Source organism: Nerophis lumbriciformis, linkage group LG16 (genome assembly GCF_033978685.3).
Source record: "Nerophis lumbriciformis linkage group LG16, RoL_Nlum_v2.1, whole genome shotgun sequence".
Lineage (NCBI taxonomy): Eukaryota > Metazoa > Chordata > Actinopteri > Syngnathiformes > Syngnathidae > Nerophis > Nerophis lumbriciformis.
In genome coordinates, this window is record NC_084563.2 from 46011513 (window position 1) to 46035065 (window position 23553).

At 46.6% G+C, this 23553-nt stretch overlaps 2 protein-coding genes across 2 annotated transcripts in view; one reads left to right on the forward strand and one right to left on the reverse strand.

Annotated features, from left to right (window-relative positions):
• Positions 1-901: 901 nt before the first annotated feature.
• LOC133617447 (type-2 ice-structuring protein-like) overlaps positions 902-23553 on the reverse strand; it is a 65647-nt gene continuing 42995 nt past the window's right edge. The window contains exons 2-7 of the mRNA XM_072914944.1: positions 1850-1991; positions 1638-1756; positions 1434-1550; positions 1259-1367; positions 1078-1152; positions 902-987 (exon numbers count right to left, since the gene is read on the reverse strand). Of these exons, the coding sequence (XP_072771045.1) occupies positions 1085-1152; positions 1259-1367; positions 1434-1550; positions 1638-1756; positions 1850-1991 (555 nt within the window). The 3' untranslated portion in view covers positions 902-987; positions 1078-1084. The remainder of the gene's footprint in view (positions 988-1077; positions 1153-1258; positions 1368-1433; positions 1551-1637; positions 1757-1849; positions 1992-23553) is intronic.
• Positions 4483-19898, forward strand: LOC133617315 (uncharacterized). The gene is made up of 7 exons (XM_072914943.1): positions 4483-4598; positions 9958-10069; positions 10531-10671; positions 16099-16239; positions 18915-19003; positions 19097-19222; positions 19355-19898. Exons 1-7 carry the CDS (start codon positions 4575-4577, stop codon positions 19391-19393), a joined length of 672 nt encoding a protein of 223 aa, XP_072771044.1. The 5' UTR covers positions 4483-4574; the 3' UTR covers positions 19394-19898.

Sequence of the window (23553 nt, forward strand, 5' to 3'; positions counted from 1 at the left end):
CTCTTTGCAAAAGATAAAAGATTGTAAAAATATATTCCAATTGAAAAAATATATATAAAGACAGAACAATAAGATCATATGGACAGCCATAAGTGTTTACATTTTGCTTTATATTTATTATTTTACTTATTTTGTGCCTGGTTTTGTATTTGTTTTGTATCATCCCACGAGGTGTATATTACTTCTTTTTTTTTTGGTTCGGTTTGTACTTCATGAAGTTTTGCACTTGTTTTGTTTTTTTGTGTGTTTTTTTGTTTGTTTTCATTATATTTGGATGTAATTGTTGGTTTATATGATATCCATCAAGTAAGACGACGTATTATGTTGAAGGGGGCAGGAAAATATAAGATTTGTCTTCATCCTGCTCCTTCTCAGGCATTGGTGTGTAAATGTATAATTGAATAATTGAGGTATAATTGTCTATCGATCAAAGATGCACATCAATGAAGGTGATAAATAAAAATGAAATGAAAAATTGATTGACATGTACAGCCTTTGCGCGATGCTTTGTTGATGCACCTTTGGCAGAAATTACAGCCTGGAATCTTTTTGAATACGATGCCACAAGCTTGGCACACCTATCTTTGAGCGGTTTCAACCATTCCTCTTTGCAGCACCTCTTAAACTCAATCAGATTGGATGGGAAGCATTGGTTGACATTAACTTAAAATACTGAGGCCAAGGTCCATGTCTCATAAGCTCTTTTTTTTCCCGGCGAAGGAGCAAATACTCAGGACATTAAATATTGCTGCTAGAACATTGTCCTAATGTACCACCTGTCCATCATGAACATACTAGGCCTGTGTCTATTACCTTTTCTGTGCACGTGACGATTGGACGATGCAGGTCAAATTTAGGTGTGTAAATATTTGTAAAAAAACAACAATTCAAAATGCACATGTCAATGCTCAATATGTTTATTACATGTATGAAAGGATGTCTGTGTTATATTCTCCAGTTGGTAAATATCCATCCATCCATAGTCTTCTGCTTGCATGGGTCCAGGTCAGCGTTTTGATAAAAAAAGACAGTTTGAATATGCACGAGACTGCAACAAAACAGTGTCACTGTACATACCTGCAGTCTAAAGAGACTTTGCACACACATATGGCAGTAGTGTGTTACAGGCGGTGTCATCCCAGCATTGGGCGGCTGTTGACAAAAAGAAAATATCATCTCTTTTTAACAAATGTATTGACTGAGATTGGCCGGCATTTAAGATCACATCTTAAATCAGTCATGAAATACTGTGATCTACGTTGAGTGTTGGTCTTCAGACAGCACTCTGCTTGTGTGTTGTCTGGTTTTTGTGGACACCAGAAAGTTCCGGACACGCCTGTACCATCACTCCAAAGCCAGCTTCCAACCTGTACAAGTGGTGAATCATGTTAGCCTCAAAACACACAAAACAAATGTAGGCAAATGTATTTTACCGATTGGCAATCTGAGCCTCCAATCCATGCTTCTGACTGAGTCAAGGTCTGAAGGAATTTATGCTCGTCATCCTGGTGTATCGATGCAAGGTTCCCACTCATGGTCTGGCATTGTGTCTGCAGCGGGTAGAGCCAGAGAGACACGTCTCTTACACACCAAACCAACAGAGCGGCTTTCTAAAAGCATGAAATAATGATACCCACCTCAGCATCAACCCAGTTCTTGGGGGAGGATTCAAAGTAGAAACATCGGTTGTTGTGTTTTTTCCAGTTGGGTGGACACTGTGACGAAGAAAGTTCGACATCTGCAGCTGCAGCTGCATCTAGAGTGGACAAACAAGAACCAGTGACTGTCAACGCTTGTCTGTTTCTGTGTGTCAATCCTGTAGAAGCACACTTGGTCGTTTGGTGCTCACCGTCAGCTGTAGCCAGTGCCACCATTGCACAAAGAACTAAAGTCACAGTCAGCATCTTAGCCAGGAAGATGGTGCAGAGGTTGAAGACGACGAACTGGGAAACCTTGGAAGTCGCACAAAAGAGCTGCTGAGTCATCACAATCTGCATGAGAGAGAAGGCAAAAAGCATGTGAGTACAAACCTGCAGGTGAGAGCTCCTTCTTGCTTCTGTGTAGAGATCATGAACAAGAGCTGCTCTTATATGCTGTCAGTCAACCTTCAAAAGCTGCCCATTTATTTATTGCAGTGTTTTCTTTCAACAAGACTTTGAGCTCCATCAACAAATCAAAGTGCATCCCACTATTTATTATTCCATACAAATATTGAATCACATTCTTGAACAAACATGAGATAGACCGTAAATGTTTGTGTAAACAACACAAAGTACTGAGGATTCTTTTTTTTTTCATTTATTTCAGGCAATGACATAAAAAAAAAAAAAAAAGTACAAAGTTGACAACACATAATAATATAAATTAATATAGTGCAAAAGGTAATGTACAGTATGTAATGCATGATTGTCCAGTTTTGCCTGAAAGGGAAGAAGATAATTTATTTAATTCTAACCCCAGTTCTCCATTCAGTGATTATTCACATGAGTTTCACTCTTACTTTGTTCAAGGATTATAATACACATGTTGTATCATAGTGGCATTACCACAGGTAACAATAATTATTACACTGTAACAATCATTTGTATCAACAATGTAGGAATAATGAATATACCAACATTGGTAATAGACAAAATGCCAACAATGGTAATAGACAACATAGCAATAATGGTAATAGACAACATAGCAGTAATGGTAATAGACAAAATGCCAACAATGGTAATAGACAACAAAGCAATAATGGTAATAGACAACAGAGCAATAATGGTAATAGACAACATAGCAATAATGGTAATAGACAACATAGCAATAATGGTAATAGACAACATAGCAATAATGGTAATAGACAACATAGCAACAATGGTAATAAACAACATAGCAACAATGGTAATAGACAACATAGCAATAATGGTAATAGACAACAAAGCAATAATGGTAATAGACAACATCGCAATAATGGTAATAGACAAAATGTCAATAATGGTAATAGACAACAAAGCGATAATGGTAATAGACAACATAGCAATAATGGTAATAGACAAAATTCCAATAATGGTAATAGACAACATAGCAATAATGGTAATAGACAACATCGCAATAATGGTAATAGACAAAATGCCAATAATGGTAATAGACAACATAGCAATAATGGTAATAGACAACAAAGCAATAATGGTAATAGACAACATCGCAATAATGGTAATAGACAAAATGTCAATAATGGTAATAGACAACAAAGCGATAATGGTAATAGACAACATCGCAATAATGGTAATAGACAAAATGCCAATAATGGTAATAGACAACATAGCAACAATGGTAATAGACAACATAGCAATAATGGTAAGGAAACATTGAGCACATGTTAACACTTTTAGTTGATTTATTTTGGAAAAGCTTGTTACATTGTTTAATGCATCCAGCGGGGCATCACAACAAAATTAGGCATAATAATGTGTTAATTCCACGACTGTATATATCGGTATCGGTTGATATCGGAATCGGTAATTAAGAGTTGGACAATATCGGAATATCGAATATCGGCAAAAAAGCCATTCTTGGACATCTCTACCATCAATACTTATTTTCTGTTCAGACGTTATGTTGCGATTTCCAAACATCACTGTCTTAGTTTTATTTATATTCAAGGATAATTTATTTGTGTCCATCCTTTTTTTTTTTTTACTATGTTTAGTTCTGAGTTTACTGTATTTATGAGCTCGTTATAGTCATCACTACTGTAGAATATATTTGTGTCGTCTGCAAATAGTATGAATTTCAGTACTTTGTATGTATTAAACATATCATTAATATATACATTAAACAGTTTTGGCCCCAACACGGACCCTTGGGGGACACCACAAGCAATGCCAAGAGTATCAGATAAATATTGACCCATTTTTGTACCCTCCCTGTTAAATAACTTTCTAACCAGTCTCCAGCCAGCCCCCTAATTCCATATCTTTCCATTTTATCGAGTACAATTGAATGATTAATGGTATCAAAGGCTTTCTTTATATCAATAAAGATACCAACTGCATATCTTTTATGCTCCAGTATGACCCAGCAGATTTGGTCACATTTTCAGTAGACCAATAATAAATTCATAAAAGAACCAAACTTCATGAATGTTTTTGTGACTCTCTTATCACTCTATCACAAAAAAATAAGAGTTGTAGAAATGATTGTAAACTCAAGACAGCCATGACTTTATGTTCTTTACAAGTGTATGTAATATTTTGACCACAACTGTATATGTATATATATATACATGTATGTGTGTACCTATATGCATATATATATATATATATATATATATATATATATATACATATATTTATATGCATACATATACGTATATGTATAGCTTTTATTTTGTCATCCAACAATGTTTTCCGGTTTCCTGTTTGCCATGAGTGACTGCTCGCTGTTGCGAAAAAAGCTAAGTATTACCTTTCTATCTGTGTGTTTCTAATTGTTTTACAGCTTTCTTTATTCCTTCCTTACCTGAAAATGGCTGTCCACCAACGTTCACCATCCAACCAGACAGAACTTGAGAGGATCTGACGGGAAGAATGGCAGAGGATACCCAAATCCAGGTGTGATTTACTTGTTGCATCGTTCCCAAGAAGACTCATGACTGTACTCGCTCAAAAGGGTGCTTCTACTTAATACTGAGCAAAGGCTCCGAATACTTGTGACCGTGTGATATTTCAGTTTATCTTTTAACAAATTTGAAAACATTTCTACATTTGTTTTTTTTCTGTCGATACGGGGTGCTGCACATTAATGAGAAATAAATGAACTCTTTTTAAATTTATTTTAGCAAATGGTTGCAATGAAACAAAGTGAAACATTTAAAGGAGTCTGAATACGTTACGTACCCATGTTTTAGATTTTTTTCCTACTTGATACCAATAGTCCAGAGTAAACTAAGCTTTTATTAAGTACCTTGTCAGGTTCAAACACTGATGACATCTATTAAACAAGACAAGAAGCAAGGAATCAAACAGAGACAGAATTAAATTTGGCTCAGTGAGGAGAAACATCTGTACTGTACTCTTTGTACAGTTCCACCACACTCTGACGAAAGATTGTACGCATCCTCTTTTATTTGGACTTTCCCTGATTACATGGCAACAGCTGTTTCTAAGGGACGGGGGTCGTAAACAGCCATCGCCTTTTGATTACAAACAGTTCAAAGAAAAGGTCAGTTCAAAGACAAGGTCGTAAAATAGTTCAAAGAAGACGTTGTAAAACAGTTCAAAGAACAGGTGCCTGGAGGGGAGTCAGGCCCTGCTTCCTCTCCGCTTTGTAGTTCTCGGGTCAAGACAAAATATTTCTGTGGATTACAATACATCAAAGAAACAGAACACCCATCCTACACAGTGGAGTTTTACAAGCCTTCTTCTTGGTAGGATCAAAGACAGCTTTTGTTTTCTCGACGGGAACTCATGGCAACACAAAGTTTTGTGATAACTAAGATACAATTATTCTGACATTTCTATTGAAGTACTCAAATAACATCAGATTACAAAGGAGAAAGGGTTTTTGCTGCTACAGAAAGAAGAAGAGCGAGAGAGACAAAGAACTCTTCCACAACTTTAGAACTTTTTGGAATGGGTGAACATCTTGTCTCGTGGGACGGGGGAAGAGAAGAGCAAAGCACACTTCACCTGATTGTGATATTAGCAAAAACCAGGACTGTTTTGGGTCGTCATTGAGTAAGGCAGTTAACATCAATCATAATGGAGAGTAACATTTGATTGAAAAGACAAACACAACATAATTTAGTGATCAACCAACATCACAGCAGTCTTTGTCCAATTGACGAAGGTGGAGGTTTGGAGTAATCCCGTATGGGCTCCAAAAATGCATAGACCATAAAAATGTTTTATTTTAGGACAAAAAACAGACCAATGTAGTGAAGACAAAGCCGCACACACACATTCTTAGACTACAATTGTGGTTTTGGCAAGAAATGACAAAAATATTAATTTTGCCATTATACCCACTTTATATATAGATACTAGGGGTGTGCATCTCTACACCATTTCCAGCAGCTTGTCAGCGAGAGCACTTCCCTGCTGCTCTCGCTTTTTGTTTTGTCTCCGTTTAATCAATAACCTTTTTCACAGCATGCTGCCGCGTCGTTCGTCTGCATCTTTCAAATCACTACAACCTTCGTCTTCCAAGACGCACGCTTGACAGAATGTCCCGACCACGTGATTTTGCAGACCAGGAATATGAAGGGATTTTTTTGGGGGGGGTTAATCTGGGCTCGCTGTGTGCGTTGCCGAACATGCTCCTCGGCTCGTAAAACCAGCAATGTCATGACAAAGCGCTGTCCTGCTCGTTAAAAAAAAAAAAAAAGGAACTTTTAATGGTATTTTTTAGAGGCAGTATAATACCATTATCAGTAATACCATCAGTATTACATCGGTACTTAATTATTATATTATTTTCAGTAATACCATACAACCCTAGTATGTATGTATGTATGTATAGGGATGATGTTTGATAAGAAATTATCAAGTTCGAGCCCATTATCGAATCCTCTTATCGAACTGATTCTTTATCGATTCTCTTATCGAATCCAGATAGGTTGTTGTATATGGAAAAAAACACACAATATTTGGTTTAACAAAAGCTCACTTTTATTTCATAAGAAAAAAATAATATAAAATAAATAAATAAATATTGACTGTTGTTACCCCCCTAAAAAAAATGTTTTAAATGTATAAATATTGACTGTTGTCACCCAAAGTATATTAAGTGGGACTTTTCAGAAAAACAAATATATATAGTAACACAAAAACAACCTGTCTCTGTGATCACTATAGGTGTATAAATAATAATATAGTGTTAAATAAAATCAGTCCCTTGGGCAAAAAACAGAAAATAATATAGCTCTCCAAAAAGTGCACTTCTTCTGCTATTGGAACATACTAACTACCGTACACACACTATGACACTAAGAACGCCACAGTCATCAATCTACAATTCTGCAGTCCTGGTTGACATAAGAGGTAACCTTATTTTAGCCTAAAGGCTACAAGTGAGCAGATATGGAAATTAACCGGCAACAGTTAACGTTAGTTACTCACCGGCACTATCACTGGAACTGGGGCTGCAGCTTGAAGCAGAGGAAGAGGGGCGTGCTTCGTCATCTCTGTCGCTGCTTCGACACGACACGGTTCTCGAACTTTCAGGTTATGTGCGGCCTGAACATGTTTCAACATGTTTGTTGTACTGCTCCCCTCACATGAGAGCGAAGCCTGGCAATAATTGCATATTGCCGTTTCCTCGTCGTATTTTTTTGTAAAATGAAGCCATGCCTTGAGGCATTTTTTCCGGTCCATTGTTGTTGCTGCTTTCTGTATCTGCCGCTTAATGACGGAGCTACGTCATTTCCTGTGATGTCCCACAGGGCATTTCCTGTGGGAAGGGATTCGTTCCCCGGAATTCGAATAAAGAACCAACTCTTTTTCTTTACTATAGTGGCCTCGATAATGGGAACCGGTTCTCAAAAAGGGATTTCAGTCCATGGAATCGGTTCGTTTCTTATCGAACAACCGGGAAAACCGGTTTCGAACATCATCCCTATGTATGTAGTTTTTTAGTATTCCTTATACAAAATAATGAGTATGCGACCTTTGGTGGGACAAAAAAAGATTGAACATACTGGCCTTAAAACGTTATACTTGGTGTTTTTAAAGGGGAACATTATCACAATTTCAGAATGGTTAAAACCATTAAAAATCAGTTCCCAGTGGCTTATTATATTTTTCAAAGTTTTTTTCAAAGTTTTACCCATCACGCAATATCCCTAAAAAAAGCTTCAAAGTGCCTGATTTTAACTTACATACACCCTTTCCTGTGACGTCACATAGTGAATACAAACAAACATGGCGGAAAGAACAGCAAGATATAGCGACATTAGCTCGGATTCAGACTCGGATTTCAGCGGCTTAAGCGATTCAACAGATTACGAATGTATGGAAACGGATGGTTGTAGTGTGGAGGCAGGTAGCGAAAACAAAATTGAAGAAGAAACTGAAGCTATTGAGCCATATCGGTTTGAACTGTATGCAAGCGAAACCGACGAAAACGACACGACAGCCAGCGACAGCCAGCGACATGACAGCCAGCGACACGGGAGAAAGCGAGGACGAATTCGGCGATCGCCTTCTAACCAACGATTGGTATGTGTTTGTTTGGCATTAAAGGAAACTAACAACTATGAACTAGGTTTACAGCATATGAAATACATTTGGCAACAACATGCACTTTGAGAGTGCAGACAGACCAATTTTCATCAATTAATATATTCTGTAGATATACCCTCATCCGCGCTCTTTTCCTGAAAGCTGATCTGTCCAGTTTTGGAGTTGATGTCGGCAGGCCTGGGAAGCTAGGGTCGATATTCATCTCTTGATCATCTTCGGTGGCATAAGGGACGGTGTGAGCCAAGACATCCAGGGGGTTTAGCTCGCTCGTCTGTGGGAACAAACTGCCGCCATTGCTTGCCGTGCTACCGAGGGCCTTTGTCCCTGAATTGCTCACACACTCCGGCAGATTCAATGGGGGTCTGGCGGCAGATTTCTTTGACTTTATCGTTGGAAATGCATCTGCTTTGAGTGTCGCAGGATATCCACACATTCTTGCCATCTCTGTCGTAGCATAGCTTTCGTCGGTAAAGTGTGCGGAACAAACGTCCAATTTCTTGCCACTTTCGCATCTTTGGGCCACTGGTGCAACTTGAATCCGTCCCTGTTCGTGTTGTTACACCCTCCGACAACACACCGACGAGGCATGATGTCTCCAAGGTACGGAAAACAGTCGAAAAAACGGAAAATAACAGAGCTGATTTGACTCGGTGTTTGAGAAAATGGCGGATTGCTTCCCGATGTGACGTCACGTTGTGACGTCATCGCTCCGAGAGCGAATATTAGAAAGGCGTTTAATTCGCCAAAATTCACCCATTTAGAGTTCGGAAATCGGTTAAAAAAATATATGGTCTTTTTTCTGCAACATCAAGGTATATATTGACGCTTACATAGGTCTGGTGATAATGTTCCCCTTTAAGGACCTACTGTAGAAAAACTTGTCAAAGATCATCTATTCGACAGGGCTCTGGTGTTTTTAGAAATCTGTGACCAAAATGTGAGTCAATCCAAGTTGCCAGTCGAACAGCCTGCTACACTAGTATTAGGATTATTTCCCGCACAGGTCGTCCTGATAAGTTAAAGTGCCAATGATTGTCACAATGATTGTGGCGAAATTATTGATCACCCCTTGGGAGGTGAGGGGAGCAGTGAATCATTTTTGGTTATTCAACCCTCAAGTCCAACCCTTGATGCTGAGTGCCAAGCAGGGAGGTATTGGGTCCCATCTTTTACAGTCTTTGGTATGACTCGGCCGGGGTTTGAACTCACGACCTACGACTCTAACCACTAGGCCACTGAGTAGGTGGTTCATGGTCCCAGATCACCTGGGTTGAGGGACAGGGTCCAACCTGGACTGATGGTAAGTCCAGCAGCCACAAGTTGGCAAACATCTTACCGTCACTGATGTAACACTGGCAGACATGAAGTTTACTGACAAAACGGGGGCAAAGTTTTAGTTTGCTGAAGCTTATTGCAGCCTACTCTGATCAGATGCCACATTGAGAAACAAGAAGCGAGAGTTCATGTGTGGCATGACATTTTAACACCAGCACAGGGAAAAATAAAACAGGCATTCTGCACACACAGCAAGAGTCCAGACAACAGGACACTTGTTTCAAAAACTGCACAAGAGTTGTTATTGGAAAAAAGGGCTTTTGGCACATGAGATCATGAGCAAGTTGAAGCTGCCGCCGTGGTGACGTAGACATTTTTTTTCTAGATGGGCTGGATGGTGCATCGCCCTTTGATGTGTGCTGAACTCTGATCTTCTGTTTGTTATAAAGCACAGCAGGAGAGAAACGCGACCGTGGTTCAGCTCCGTGCTAAAATGAGACCCTCAACAACAGCCACGCTTGCTGCGTCCCTGCTTTGCGCCGCGATGGCACTGACTGCAGTTGACGGTGAGCCCGTTGAGCAATTTCTCTTCTTTCTGCATTTGAATGCTATGAATGACGTGTTGTACCAAGCACAGAGTAGATACAGTCGTGGTCAGAAGTGTACATACACTTGTAAAGAACATCATGTCATGGCTGTCTTGAGTTTCCAATCATTTCTACAACTCTTATTTTTTTTGTGATAGAGTGATTGGAGCACATACTTGTTGGTCACAAAAAAACATTCATGAAGTTTGCTTCTTTTATGAATTTATTATGGGTTAGGGTAAGGGTTTGGGTTAGGGTTAGGGTTAGGGTTAGGGTTAGGGTTAGGGTTAGGTTTGGGGGTAGGTTTTAGGTAAGGAGAAGGGAATGGTTAGGGTTAGGGAAGAGGGGGGGTGGGGGATATGGGAAAAATAAAGAAGGGAAAAACGGGAATGTGCACTGTCCGTCACAATCCAACGGGCTCACACTCACACCTCATTTAGGCCCCCTGGATGTCTGGTGCCCAATTTGGAGATCCAAAGGAGCTCCGCCCGGTGGCGTTGGGCGAGGCTCCATTTGGGATCCGTCTCTACGACAGTCGCCCGGACGGAAGACCACCCGTGTCGGAGAAAATGCTGAACCAGGTGAGTGTTGGTATTTTTATGCCTAACGATGTTGTACTTGTGTTGGGCGAATCTCCTAGCTAAGGTATTGCCCGTCTCGCCCACGTACATATCGCCACATCGTTGGCACCGAATCACGTACACACAGTTCCGGGTGTGTCGGCCGCCACGGCACAACGGCTGGAAAACCTTGCGGTTGTGGGGGTTCACCAACCATTGTGAGTGGCGGACAAGGGTGTCCCTCCTAGTGGAGGGCGGGTCTCTCAGTGAGCTGACCCTGGCCCTGACCAACAGATCATTCAAGTTGGGGTTCTTACGGTAGGCCGGCACCACGTAGCGCCCCGGCAGCCTCCCGCTACTCTCCGCAAAGGTCCGGAAGTGGTCTTTGACCTTCTTGGCGACCCGCACGGCCGAGGGAGAGTAGGTGGTGATGAGAGGGATCATGTCGGTCCCAGGGGGAGGCCCCTTCGGGTCCAAGAAGACCCTCAACTGCCGTCGGAGGAAGGACCTGGAATAGCCCCTCCCCCTCAGGGCAGAAAAGAGGGTCCCCGAGGCCGTCAGGAAGTCCTCCCTTCTGGTGCAGACACGATGAAACCTCAACAATTGGGATTTCACCAACCCCGCGAAGGTATGCTTGGGGTGGAAGCTGCTTTTGAAGAGGAGCGCGTGGGTGTCGGTCTCCTTGAAGAACACCCTTATGTCCAAGTGTTGCGTGTCGGCAAAGTCGGGACCCTTGAATGTCGTGGTATCCAAAAAGTCGACCGATGTGTTGCTCGTGGTCGACTTGATGGTGATATTTTTGTTGTGAGTGTTCAGCGTGTTTAAGAACACGCTGAACTCCTCACTGGAATGGGTCCAGACACCCCAGATGTCATCAAGGTACCGGAAGTAGTGGAGAGGACGTTTTGGGCAGGCGGCCAAGGCAGAGGTCTCCCACTCTGCCATAAAAATGTTGGCATACGCCGGTGCAAATTTCTTGCCCATAGCAGTGCCCTTAATTTGGAGGTAGAAACGACCGTCAAACTCAAAGTCGTTTCTCCTCAAATTAATGTCGAGGAGCTGCAGGAGCTCCTTTTCGGGCCTGCTAACGTCGCGGTACCTGTAGAAGACATTTTTGACAGCCTGTATCCCCTCATTTATATCAATGTTTGTATACAGGCTGTCGATGTCGATGGTAAACAAAATGGCATCTGGGGGAATGCAGACCTTCTTGATTTTATCAATAAAATCATAGGTATCCCTGAGGTAGCTGTCGTGCAGAACGGAAAGCGGCGTCAGATAATGATCGATGAACGCCGCCGTTCTGTACGTCTCGCTGCCGCAGTCAGACACAATGGGTCGCCCCGGAGGGATCTCGTGGGGCTTGCTCCACTTGTCTGGCTCCTTGTGAATTTTAGGGAGCATGTAGAACCTGCGGGGGCGAGGATCCGGCTCCCCCATGAGATACCTATGTTGTTTAAAATTGATACATTTTTTAAGTAGAAGATTATCCAGAATCTTTTCTACCATGGGAATAGTTTGCGGATAAATAGGTTCCGGCAGTGGTTTATAATACGTCATGTCACTCAACTGCCGAGAACCCTCCCATATGTATTGCGATCTGTCAAAAATGACAACAGCACTCCCCTTGTCGGCTGGTTTGATCACAATATGTTTGTTTGTTTTTAGACTATGAAGGGCCTCGACTTCTCCGCGTGTCAAATTGGGAGCGACCGCAGGTGCGCAACCCGAACCGAACATGGAGAGCCCATCGGACCGGACCATGGCCTGGAATTCCGGAGGCATAAGTCCAGGTGAGGGCTCCCAGCCGGAACGGGCTGTGAACGGTGTGGGTCCGAGAGAATCTTGTTTCTCATAGTACACCTCAAGTTTGACACGTCTGTGGTAGCGCTGGAGGTCAAATTGAAGTTGATGATGCCAGTCGCTACTGAGATTAGTGGAGGGAATGAAGTTGAGGCCCTTATTGAGGAGGGAGATTTGTAAGGGGGTTGGCGTGAAATTATGGGCCAAATTTATCACGTTCTTATTACCCCCCCGAGCGATCGGGATTATGGGGATGCCAAGTTTAAAAAGTCAAGCCAGTGCTTGAGCATCAACTTGGCCGTGTCCCGAGTCCAGTGGACCAGGTCGGGTTGGGTCTCAAAGTCCCGGCTGTCGAGAGCCGGGATGTGAGCATAATTGTTCCTGATTAAACTATTCAGCTGCCCGAGGTTGTTTTTCTGCTCAACGGGCAAAGCGGCCGAATAGTTAATCAGGGGGATTAGCACTCGGGCCCGTGGGAAGGTAGCCGCGGCCATCCTGAGTGCCCCTTGGAGCTGCTTAATAGCAGTCTCCTTAACTTTCTGCTCACGATGGTTGATCCCAAAGGCTAGAACCAACACTTCAACCGGTGCAGCAATTATGGTCTTGCGTAGGATGGCCTCCGCGTGTCTAAAACTGGCGCCCGGGTAACTGTCGATCTGAAGGTCGTCGACGTAAAAAGGTGGTAGGTGGGACAGATTGCATCCTCCTACTCGAGACCATGTGTCTAGTGGGTCTACGGGGGGAGGCACTAGTCGTATCCTCTACCAACTCGACACATTCTGGAATAGACAGGTGTTGTGGAGTATCTGGGACAGAAGGCCTCTTGTGTGGCTTCCTTTTTAGGGCCCCAGGGAACAAGTGTGCCCAATCGGGGGACTCCTGAGGAAGCATCTCCTGAGGGGGCGTCTCCTGAGGAGGCGTCCGCTGCAAGGGTGAGTCCTCATAGTCCACCATAGGAGCCCCGGAAAGTGTGGGCCCCCGTGGTGAAAATTCACCCTGTGGTGCCGTCTCCTCTGCCGTCTCAGGCTGGAGAGGGGACCAGTCGGGGGTCGCGGAAGAGTAACGAGGGGACATCACCGAAGAAAGCCCCCGCTCCTGTTCTTCATCCCGAAGGTCGATCAGGAGAGGCGAGGAGGCCGTGGGCCCCCCTGGTGAGTCATCATCGTCCTCTGTATGGGTGGGGGTGTCCTGGGTTTGATCCGCCCCGGAGCTTGTGGACCCACGTGGTGAGTCATCGTCGTCCTCGGTCTGAGTGGGGGTCTCCTGTGTGTCTTGTCTTGCAGGTGATCCCAGAGGAAGCCTCCTGCGACATGCAGGAATAAGCTGGGTGGGCGGAGCCTCGCCGAGGGTGTCCTGGGCAGGCCCGCTGTCCGTGGCCCGGGGCTGTGTCACCCTCTGCTCCTTGGGTGGTTCCGGTCGACGAGGAAGGAAGATCGGGGCAACCCGTGCTGGAGGGATTGCTTCCCGATCCACCTCAGGAGACCAATCTGGAGCCACGGCGTCGGTGCTGGTAGCCACCGAGACCCGGGCGACGACCCGAGCCGGAGGGCTGCTAGCCCGTACCACCCCAGGAGCCCCGTCAGGGCCCGTAGGGTCAGTATGGGTGCCCACCGATACCCGGGTGGCGGTCTGGACCGGCAAGGACTGGGCCGGGCGTACCACCTCAGCGTTGACAGGGGGGTCGGCGAAGGCCGCGACGATCAGCGCCTCGGCCTTCCCGAGGGTGTCCCCCATCAGTCTGCGTCCCAGATGTTTCTTGGCCCATGTAGAGGCCAGCTGAAAAGCGGGTCTCCAGACCTCATCAATAAAACTGGTTATCTTGTCCAATTCCACTTGTAGAGTGTTTTTATAATGGTCTCTTAAAACCTCAACAGTCATTGATGCCCAAGTCTTGGCATTGCACCTGATAAGCGTCTCAACGTGAGGGTTGGAGACCGCTGGTTTAATCATGGTGGCAAGCGTCTCTTCCATTTTTATTATGGACTGTGGGTGAGTGTCTTTTGTGACATTATTCAAGTGATGTGTTATTTTGATAATGTTATAAAAACACTGTGCTTTTAAATTCCCCTCCATGGACATTGTGGAATTGTCAGGAGGTGCACTCCTCCGAGAAGCGTCCTGACGCTTCTTACGTGTCTTCTTGGGACGGGGAGGATTGCGGGGACGTCTTTGAGGCCCATATTCAGGTAAAAAATAGTCCTGAGAATAATGTCTGGGAGGCCTAGAGTCCATGTCTCTACTAGTATTACGGGAGCGCCCATTCCTCCTGGAAGCATCCCGGCGTTTCCTCCGTGTCCCCCTGGGGGGAGGAGGATAGCGGGGACGTCTTTGAGGTGAATATTGTGGCCTAAAGTACTCCTGAGAGTGCTGTCTTGAAGGCACAAAATTCCTATTTTGGGCAGGGCGTGTGTTTCTCCTATAATTCCACTGAGGGGCGCTGCGGCGCTCCTCTTGGTGTAGATCATCAAAATGGCGGCGTGTCTGCGGGTAGGGGCGAAGCGGATAGGAATCCTGCCGTCCCCGTGCTACATCCGCATAAGACCTCTGGGGCCGCTGCTCATACCACTGAGAAAAATTATCCTCATATTCATAATGACAACGTTCATCATCCTGGGCGAGCCACTCTGAAGGCGCAGCCTGACGTCGCGGTGCGCGTCTTCGCCCCGACCTGACCGGAAGCCAGTCGTACTCGAAGTAAGACATATTGTAAAATTATTTTAATATGTCTTTGGTATGGATGGTGTTGGAATGGTAAGCGAAAAAAGGTTTGTTCGCTTTGTAAAAATAAATTAAAAAATGGGTTAGGGTTAGGGTTAGGGTTAGGTGTTGGGGGTTAGGGTTAGGAATTAGGGTTAGGGTTAGGGTTAGGGTTAGGGGGAGGGGCTAGGCACTGTCCATCAACGGTCTGCCCAGTGACACCCCACCAGACGCACACCCCCCAGGGACCCCAAATGAACACCATCGAACGCGGTGTCAGACACATCAACCACTGATACAATTTTCAACATGCGACGCGTTTCGGCCTTCTTTGGCCTCTTCAGGCATGTATTGTCTGAGCTTCAACATTTTTTTACTCTCAACAGCATGATGTCCCCTCATCAGCTGGAGGCCAAATGGAGCAATTGGCAGGAGGAGGTTTTATTTGAGTGCTGCAGGGGGCGGGGCAATTGCTCACACCTGCAGTCATCAGTCACTCCACTGATCACCAAGGGAAATATCTGGTGTTACACAAATCATTCCAAAAAATATCAAAATAAATATTCATGGGTAATCACTGCACACAAAACAAATAATCACTGCAAACCAGCCGCAGGTAAAAGGTCACGGCAAACAAATACAGGTAAGTATATCACTGCAAACAAATCCAGGTAAGTATTTCATAAATAACATCCAGATAAATCCCCGGTGTCTGTGACCTCTGACCCCTATTTTAGGGTTAGGGTTAGGGTTAGGGTTAGGGTAAGGGTTAGGGTTAGGGTTAGGGTTAGGGTTAGGTTTGGGGGTAGGTTTTAGGTAAGGAGAAGGGAATGGTTAGGGTTAGGGAAGAGGGGGGGGTTGGGGGATATGGGAAAAATAAAGAAGGGAAAAACGGGAATGTGCACTGTCCGTCACAATCCAACGGGCTCACACTCACACCTCATTTAGGCCCCCTGGATGTCTGGTGCCCAATTTGGAGATCCAAAGGAGCTCCGCCCGGTGGCGTTGGGCGAGGCTCCATTTGGGATCCGTCTCTACGACAGTCGCCCGGACGGAAGACCACCCGTGTCGGAGAAAATGCTGCACCAGGTGAGTGTTGGTATTTTTATGCCTAACGATGTTGTACTTGTGTTGGGCGAATCTCCTAGCTAAGGTATTGCCCGTCTCGCCCACGTACATATCGCCACATCGTTGGCACCGAATCACGTACACACAGTTTCGGGTGTGTCGGCCGCCACGGCACAACGGCTGGAAAACCTTGCGGTTGTGGGGGTTCACCAACCATGGTGAGTGGCGGACAAGGGTGTCCCTCCTAGTGGAGGGCGGGTCTCTCAATGAGCTGACCCTGGCCCTGACCAACAGATCATTCAAGTTGGGGTTCTTGCGGTAGGCCGGCACCACGTAGCGCCCCGGCAGCCTCCCGCTACTCTCCGCAAAGGTCCGGAAGTGGTCTTTGACCTTCCTGGCGACCCGCACGGCCGAGGGAGAGTAGGTGGTGATGAGAGGGATCATGTCGGTCCCAGGGGGAGGCCCCTTCGGGTCCAAGAAGACCCTCAACTGCCGTCGGAGGAAGGACCTGGAATAGCCCCTCCCCCTCAGGGCAGAAAAGAGGGTCCCCGAGGCCGTCAGGAAGTCCTCCCTTCTGGTGCAGACACGATGAAACCTCAACAATTGGGATTTCACCAACCCCGCGAAGGTATGCTTGGGGTGGAAGCTGCTTTTGAAGAGGAGCGCGTGGGTGTCGGTCTCCTTGAAGAACACCCTGATGTCCAAGTGTTGCGTGTCGGCAAAGTCGGGACCCTTGAATGTCGTGGTGTCCAAAAAGTCGACCGATGTGTTGCTCGTGGTCGACTTGATGGTGATATTTTTATTGTGAGTGTTCAGCGTGTTTAAGAACACGCTGAACTCCTCACTGGAATGGGTCCAGACACCCCAGATGTCATCCAGGTACCGGAAGTAGTGGAGAGGACGTTTTGGGCAGGCGGCCAAGGCAGAGGTCTCCCACTCTGCCATGAAAATGTTGGCATACGCCGGTGCAAATTTCTTGCCCATAGCAGTGCCCTTAATTTGGAGGTAGAAACGACCGTCAAACTCAAAGTCGTTTCTCCTCAAATTAATGTCGAGGAGCTGCAAGAGCTCCTTTTCGGGCCTGCTAACGTCGCGGTACCTGTAGAAGACATTTTTGACAGCCTGTATCCCCTCATTTATATCAATGTTTGTATACAGGCTGTCAATGTCGATGGTAAACAAAATGGCATCTGGGGGAATGCAAACATTCTTGATTTTATCAATAAAATCATAGGTATCCCTGAGGTAGCTGTCGTGCAGAACGGAAAGCGGCGTCAGATAATGATCAATGAACGCCGCCGTTCTGTACGTCTCGCTGCCGCAGTCAGACACAATGGGTCGCCCCGGAGGGATCTCGTGGGGCTTGCTCCACTTGTCTGGCTCCTTGTGAATTTTAGGGAGCATGTAGAACCTGCGGGGGCGAGGATCCGGCTCCCCCATGAGATACCTATGTTGTTTGAAATTGATAAATTTTTTAAGTAGAAGATTATCCAGAATCTTTTCTACCATGGGAATAGTTTGCGGATAAATAGGTTCCGGCAGTGGTTTATAATACGTCATGTCACTCAACTGCCGAGAACCCTCCCATATGTATTGCGATCTGTCAAAAATGACAACAGCACTCCCCTTGTCGGCTGGTTTGATCACAATATGTTTGTTTGTTTTTAGACTATGAAGGGCCTCGACTTCTCCGCGTGTCAAATTGGGAGCGACCGCCGGTGCGCAACCCGAACCGGACATGGAGAGCCCGTCGGACCGGACCATAGCCTGGAATTCCGGAGGCATAAGTCCAGGTGAGGGCTCCCAGCCGGAACGGGCTGTGAACGGTGTGGGTCCGAGAGAATCTTGTTTCTCATAGTACACCTCAAGTTTGACCCGTCTGTGGTAGCGCTGGAGGTCAAATTGAAGTTGATGATGCCAGTCGCTACTGAGATTAGTGGAGGGAATGAAGTTGAGGCCCTTATTGAGGAGGGAGATTTGTAAGGGGGTTGGCGTGAAATTATGGGCCAAATTTATCACGTTCTTATTACCCCCCCGAGCGATCGGGATTATGGGGATGCCAAGTTTAAAAAGTCAAGCCAGTGCTTGAGCATCAACTTGGCCGTGTCCCGCGTCCAGTGGACCAGGTCGGGTTGGGTCTCAAAGTCCCGGCTGTCGAGGGCCGGGATGTGAGCATAATTGTTCCTGATGAAACCATTCAGCAGCCCGAGATTATTTTTCTGCTCAACGGGCAAAGAGGCCGAATAATTAATCAGGGGGATTAGCACTCGGGCCCGTGGGAAGGTGGCCGCGCCCATCCTGAGTGCCCCTTGGAGCTGCTTAATAGCGGTCTCCTTAACTTTCTGCTCACGATGGTTGATCCCAAAGGCTAGAACCAACACTTCAACCGGTGCAGCAATTATGGTCTTGCGTAGGATGGCCTCCGCGTGTCTAAAACTGGCGCCCGGGTAACTGTCGATCTGAAGGTCGTCGACGTAAAAAGGTGGTAGATGGGACAGATTGGAGTCGCCGATCACCAAGAATTTCTTGTTGGCCGACAACTTCCAATCCATCATCCTCCTACTCGAGACCATGTGTCTAGTGGGTCTACGGGGGGAGGCACAAGTCATATCCTCTACCAACTCGACACATTCTGGAATAGACAGGTGTTGTGGAGTATCTGGGACAGAAGGCCTCTTGTGTGGCTTCCTTTTTAGGGCCCCAGGGAACAGATGTGCCCAATCGGGGGACTCCTGAGGAAGCATCTCCTGAGGGGGCGTCTCCTGAGGAGGCGTCCGCTGCAAAGGTGAGTCCTCATAGTCCACCATAGGCGCCCCGGAAAGTGTGGGCCCCCGTGGTGAAAATTCACCCTGTGGTGCCGTCTCCTCTGCCGTCTCAGGCTGGAGAGGGGACCAGTCGGGGGTCGCGGAAGAGTAACGAGGTGACATCACCGAAGAAAGCCCCCGCTCCTGTTCTTCATCCCGAAGGTCGATCAGGAGAGGCGAGGAGGCCGTGGGCCCCCCTGGTGAGTCATCGTCGTCCTCTGTATGGGTGGGGGTGTCCTGGGTTTGATCCGCCCCGGAGCTTGTGGACCCACGTGGTGAGTCATCGTCGTCCTCGGTCTGAGTGGGGGTCTCCTGTGTGTCTTGTCTTGCAGGTGATCCCAGAGGAAGCCTCCTGCGACATGCAGGAGTAGGCTGGGTGGGCGGAACCTCGCCGAGGGTGTCCTGGGCAGGCCCGCTGTCCGTGTCCCGGCGCTGTGCCACCCTCTGCTCCTTGGGCGGTTCCGGTCGACGAGGAAGGAAGATCGGGGCAACCCGTGCTGGAGGGATTGCTTCCCGATCCACCTCAGGAGACCAATCTGGAGCCACGGCGTCGGTGCTGGTAGCCACCGAAACCCGGGCGACGACCCGAGCCGGAGGGCTGCTAACCCGTACCACCCCAGGGGCTCCGTCTGGGCCCGTAGGGTCAGTATGGGTGCCCACCGATACCCGGGCGGCGGTCTGGACCGGCAAGGGCTGGGCCGGGCGTACCACCTCAGCGTTGACAGGGGGGTCGGCGAAGGCCGCGACGATCAGAGCCTCGGCCTTCCCGAGGGTGTCCCCCATCAGTCTGCGTCCCAGATGTTTCTTGGCCCATGTAGAGGCCAGCTGAAAAGCGGGTCTCCAGACCTCATCAATAAAACTGGTTATCTTGTCCAATTCTACTTGTAGAGTATTTTTATAATGGTCTCTTAAAACCTCAACAGTCATTGCTGCCCAAGTCTTGGCATTGCACCTGATCAGCGCCTCAACGTCAGGGTTAGAGACCGCTGGTTTGATCATGGTGGCAAGCGTCTCTTCCATTTTTATTATGGACTGGGGGTGAGTGTCTTTTGTGACATTGTTCAAGTGGTGTGTTATTTTAATGAGATTATAAAAACACTGAGCTTTTAAATTCCCCTCCATGGACGTTGTGGAGTTGTCAGGGGGTGCAGTCCTCCGAGAAGCGTCCTGACGCTTCTTGCGTGTCTTCTTGGGACGGGGAGGATTGCGGGGACGTCTTTGAGGCCAATGTTCAGGTAAAAAATAGTCCTGAGAATAATGTCTGGGAGGCCTAGAGTCCATGTCTCTACTAGTATTACGGGAGCGCCCATTCCTCCTGGAAGCATCCCGGCGTTTCCTCCGTGTCCCCCTGGGGGGAGGAGGATAGCGGGGACGTCTTTGAGGTGAATATTGTGGCCTAAAGTACCCCTGAGAGTGCTGTCTTGAAGGCACAAAATTCCTATTTTGGCGTGTGTTTCTCCTATAATTCCACTGAGGGGCGCTGCGGCGCTCCTCTTGGTGCAGATCGTCAAATTGGCGGCGTGTCTGCGGGTAGGGGCGAAGCGGATAGGAATCCTGCCGTCCCCGTGCTACATCCGCATAAGACCTCTGGGGCCGCTGCTCATACCACTGAGAAAAATTATCCTCATGGTCATAATGACAACGTTCATCATCCTGGGCGAGCCACTCTGAAGGCGCAGCCTGACGTCGCGGTGCGCGTCTTCGCCCCGACCTGACCGGAAGCCAGTCGTACTCGAACCCATCCGACATATTGCAAAATTATTTTAATATGTCGCTGGTGTGGATGATGTAAAAAACTGGTTGGCGAAAAAAAGGTTTGTTCGCTTTATAAAAATAAAAAAATAAAAATAAATAAAAAAAAAAAAAATTGTCTTTATCCGTTTCCTTTGTGAAAAAGAGAGAACGGAATGCTCGGAGGCGGGACTTCCGCCGAGGTCAAGATAATCACTTCCGGTTCATGGCTGGCTGCATAAACGGTGAGATATGCTTTTTTGTTCAAAAATATGCTGTATCTCGCGCTAATGAGCCACCGGAATATCTCGTGAGTAAAAATAGCACATGTAGTATCAAAAATAGGCTGTTTATTTACAGAAAATAGCGACTAGTGGAACGAAAGCGTCGCGCCGTGAACAGGCCAACTGGACACGGCAAGTAAACAAATACAAGAAAAATACTACAATGTGTATAAAAATTCTGAAAAAAGAAGAAAATGTATATTTACATGAAACGAGTCAGATGGCAACGTTTCGTTAAGATACCTTCATCAGGCCTGACTCGTTTGTAGAGTATTAGCAGGTTAGCACGGCAGGTAGGCTAAAGTCAACCTTTTATCCTTGCAGTGAAAACAGGTATTGCAGGAGAAAGGTGTTAATAGCAATATAACATTTAAATGAAGGGGTGGGGTCCACGTCAAACACAAGTTGGCCTTCAAAATAGAAGTCTTGACCACAACACAAGTGTAAAAAGAAGACAACAGTGACCCTCTGAAGCCCCAGGATGCTACTGCAAAATCCTATCTGCTAAAACAATAACATGAAATGATAAACATTGTTATTGTTATATGATATATAATATAATACAATGTAATATGGTATAAATATTATATAATATATTATAATGAATATATATATATATATATATATATATGTATATATATAATAATAGACAAACACTAGTACATTCAAATGGAAATAATACATAAAGTACCCTGGATGTGTGACCTAGGGCTTCAGTATTAAACAGAGAGTTGGGAGAGGATATTCCCAATGACCTCCCCTTATTGTGTGATGCTCCGAATGTACGTATATGTACCAAACCCAGGGTTAAGGTTAGGGTTAGGGTTAGGGTTAGGGTTAGGGTTAGGTTTTAGGGTTAGGGTTAGGTGTTAGGTATATATTCCCTGTTACCTCCCCTTAATGTAATGCTCCGGTATTTAATGTGTTCTGTCTGTTTGTGGTAGACAGGTGGCAGGTCCAGGAGGGCGAGCGAGGGAGAGTGAGAGCCGTAAGAGGATTGGAGGCACTGGCTGGTTAGGTTTGGGGGTAGGTTTTAGGTAAGGAGAAGGGAATGGTTAGGGTTAGGGAAGAGGGTTAGGGTTAGGGTTAGGGTTAGGGTTAGGGTTAGGTTTGGGGGTAGGTTTTAGGTAAGGAGAAGGGAATGGTTAGGGTTAGGGTTAGGGTTAGGGTTAGGGGTTAGGGTTAGGGTTAGGGTTAGGGTTAGGGGGTTAGGGTTAGGGGGTTAGGGTTAGGGTTAGGGTTAGGGTTAGGGTTAGGTTTGGGGGTAGGTTTTAGGTAAGGAGAAGGGAATGGTTAGGGTTAGGGAAGAGGGGGGGTGGGGGATATGGGAAAAATAAAGAAGGGAAAAACGGGAATGTGCACTGTCCGTCACAATCCAACGGGCTCACACTCACACCTCATTTAGGCCCCCTGGATGTCTGGTGCCCAATTTGGAGATCCAAAGGAGCTCCGCCCGGTGGCGTTGGGCGAGGCTCCATTTGGGATCCGTCTCTACGACAGTCGCCCGGACGGAAGACCACCCGTGTCGGAGAAAATGCTGAACCAGGTGAGTGTTGGTATTTTTATGCCTAACGATGTTGTACTTGTGTTGGGCGAATCTCCTAGCTAAGGTATTGCCCGTCTCGCCCACGTACATATCGCCACATCGTTGGCACCGAATCACGTACACACAGTTCCGGGTGTGTCGGCCGCCACGGCACAACGGCTGGAAAACCTTGCGGTTGTGGGGGTTCACCAACCATTGTGAGTGGCGGACAAGGGTGTCCCTCCTAGTGGAGGGCGGGTCTCTCAGTGAGCTGACCCTGGCCCTGACCAACAGATCATTCAAGTTGGGGTTCTTACGGTAGGCCGGCACCACGTAGCGCCCCGGCAGCCTCCCGCTACTCTCCGCAAAGGTCCGGAAGTGGTCTTTGACCTTCTTGGCGACCCGCACGGCCGAGGGAGAGTAGGTTGTGATGAGAGGGATCATGTCGGTCCCAGGGGGAGGCCCCTTTGGGTCCAAGAAGACCCTCAACTGCCGTCGGAGGAAGGACCTGGAATAGCCCCTCCCCCTCAGGGCAGAAAAGAGGGTCCCCGAGGCCGTCAGGAAGTCCTCCCTTCTGGTGCAGACACGATGAAACCTCAACAATTGGGATTTCACCAACCCCGCGAAGGTATGCTTGGGTGGAAGCTGCTTTTGAAGAGGAGCGCGTGGGTGTCGGTCTCCTTGAAGAACACCCTGATGTCCAAGTGTTGCGTGTCGGCAAAGTCGGGACCCTTGAATGTCGTGGTATCCAAAAAGTCGACAGATGTGTTGCTCGTGGTCGACTTGATGGTGATATTTTTGTTGTGAGTGTTCAGCGTGTTTAAGAACACGCTGAACTCCTCACTGGAATGGGTCCAGACACCCCAGATGTCATCCAGGTACCGGAAGTAGTGGAGAGGACGTTTTGGGCAGGCGGCCAAGGCAGAGGTCTCCCACTCTGCCATAAAAATGTTGGCATACGCCGGTGCAAATTTCTTGCCCATAGCAGTGC

Coding starts and splice junctions, on each gene's coding strand:
- LOC133617315 (XM_072914943.1), top strand. CDS start 4,575: ATGGCAGAGGATACCCAAATCCAG. Junction 16,240..18,914: donor CGGAGAAAATGCTGCACCAG/GTGAGTGTTGGT, acceptor CTTCCTTTTTAG/GGCCCCAGGGAACAGATGTG. Junction 19,223..19,354: donor GGAGGCCGTGGGCCCCCCTG/GTGAGTCATCGT, acceptor CTTGTCTTGCAG/GTGATCCCAGAGGAAGCCTC.